Raw genomic sequence first — 1453 nt, forward strand, 5'->3', positions numbered from 1 at the left:
ATGCTTAACTTCAGCGACTGGTGTACGAGAACACCCAGGTCTTGCTGCATATTCCCCTCTCTCAGTTTATAACTGTTCAGATAAGAATCTGCCTTCCTGTTTTTGCTACCAAAGTGGATAACCTCACATTTATCCACATTATACTGCATCTGCCATGCATTAGCCCACTCACTCAACTTGTCCAAATCACCCTGAAGCCTCTCTGCATCCTCCTCACAACTCACCCTCCCACCTAGTTTTGTTCCCATCTGCAAAATTGGAGATATTACTAACCCCAACCACTGCTTCTGTAAACCCGCACACTGCTGCTGTAAACCCCACCCACTGCTCCTGTAACCCCACCCACAGTTGCTGTAACCCCACCTACTGCTGCTGTAACCCCACCCACTGCTGCTGTAACCACACCTACTGCTGCTGTAACCCCACCTACTGCTGATGTAATCCCACCCACTGCTGCTGTAACTCCACCTACTGCTCCTGAAAATCCACCCACTGCTGCTGTAACCCCACCCACTGCTGCTGTAACCCCACCCACGGCTCCTGTAAATCCACCCACTGCTGCTGTAATCCACCCACTGCTCCTGTAAATCCACCCACTGCTGCTGTAAATCCACCCACTGCTCCTGTAAATCCACCCACTGCTGCTGTAAATCCACCCACTGCTGCTGTAAATCCACCCACTGCTGCTGTAAATCCACCCACTGCTGCTGTAAATCCACCCACTGCTGCTGTATACCCGCTGACAGCTGCTGTAAACCCACCCACTGCTGCTGTAACCCCACCCACAGTTGCTGTAATCATGCCAACTGCTGCTGTAACCCCACCCACTGCTCCTGTAAATCCACCCCACTGCTGCTGTAACCAAACCCACTGCTGCTGTAAATCCACCCACTGCTGCTGTAACCCCACCCACTGCTCCTATAAATCCACCCACTGCTGCTCTAAATGCAACCACTGCTGCTGTATACCCGCTGACAGCTGCTGTAAACCCACCCACTGCTGCTGTAACCCCACCCACAGTTGCTGTAATCATGCCAACTGCTGCTGTAACCCCACCCACTGCTGCTGTAACCGAACCCACTGCTGCTGTATACCCGCCCACAGTTGCTGTAATCACGCCCACTGCTGCTGTAACCCCACCCACTGCTGCTGTATACCCGCCCACAGTTGCTGTAATCACGCCCACTGCTGCTGTAACCCCAACCACTGCTGCTGTAACCCCACCCACGGCTCCTGTAAATCCACCCACTGCTGCTGTAACCCCACCCACTGCTCCTGTAAATCCACCCACTGCTCCTGTAAATCCACCCACTGCTGCTGTAACCCCACCCACTGCTCCTGTAAATCCACCCACTGCTGCTGTCAATCCACCCACTGCTCCTGTAACCCCGCCCACAGTTGCTGTAACCCCACCTACTGCTGCCGTAACCCCGACCACTGCTGCTGTAACCCA

At 53.9% G+C, this 1453-nt stretch overlaps 1 protein-coding gene across 1 annotated transcript; it reads left to right on the plus strand.

The window, feature by feature from the left end:
• Positions 1-1031: 1031 nt before the first annotated feature.
• Positions 1032-1445, plus strand: LOC137361213 (merozoite surface protein CMZ-8-like; the record flags this gene model as incomplete). The annotated part of the gene is made up of 1 exon (XM_068026128.1): positions 1032-1445. A coding segment is annotated over exon 1 (414 nt), but the record flags the coding sequence as incomplete, so codon positions are not given.
• Positions 1446-1453: the final 8 nt, after the last annotated feature.

This window comes from Heterodontus francisci, unplaced genomic scaffold (assembly GCF_036365525.1).
Source record: "Heterodontus francisci isolate sHetFra1 unplaced genomic scaffold, sHetFra1.hap1 HAP1_SCAFFOLD_1929, whole genome shotgun sequence".
Classification (NCBI taxonomy): domain Eukaryota; kingdom Metazoa; phylum Chordata; class Chondrichthyes; order Heterodontiformes; family Heterodontidae; genus Heterodontus; species Heterodontus francisci.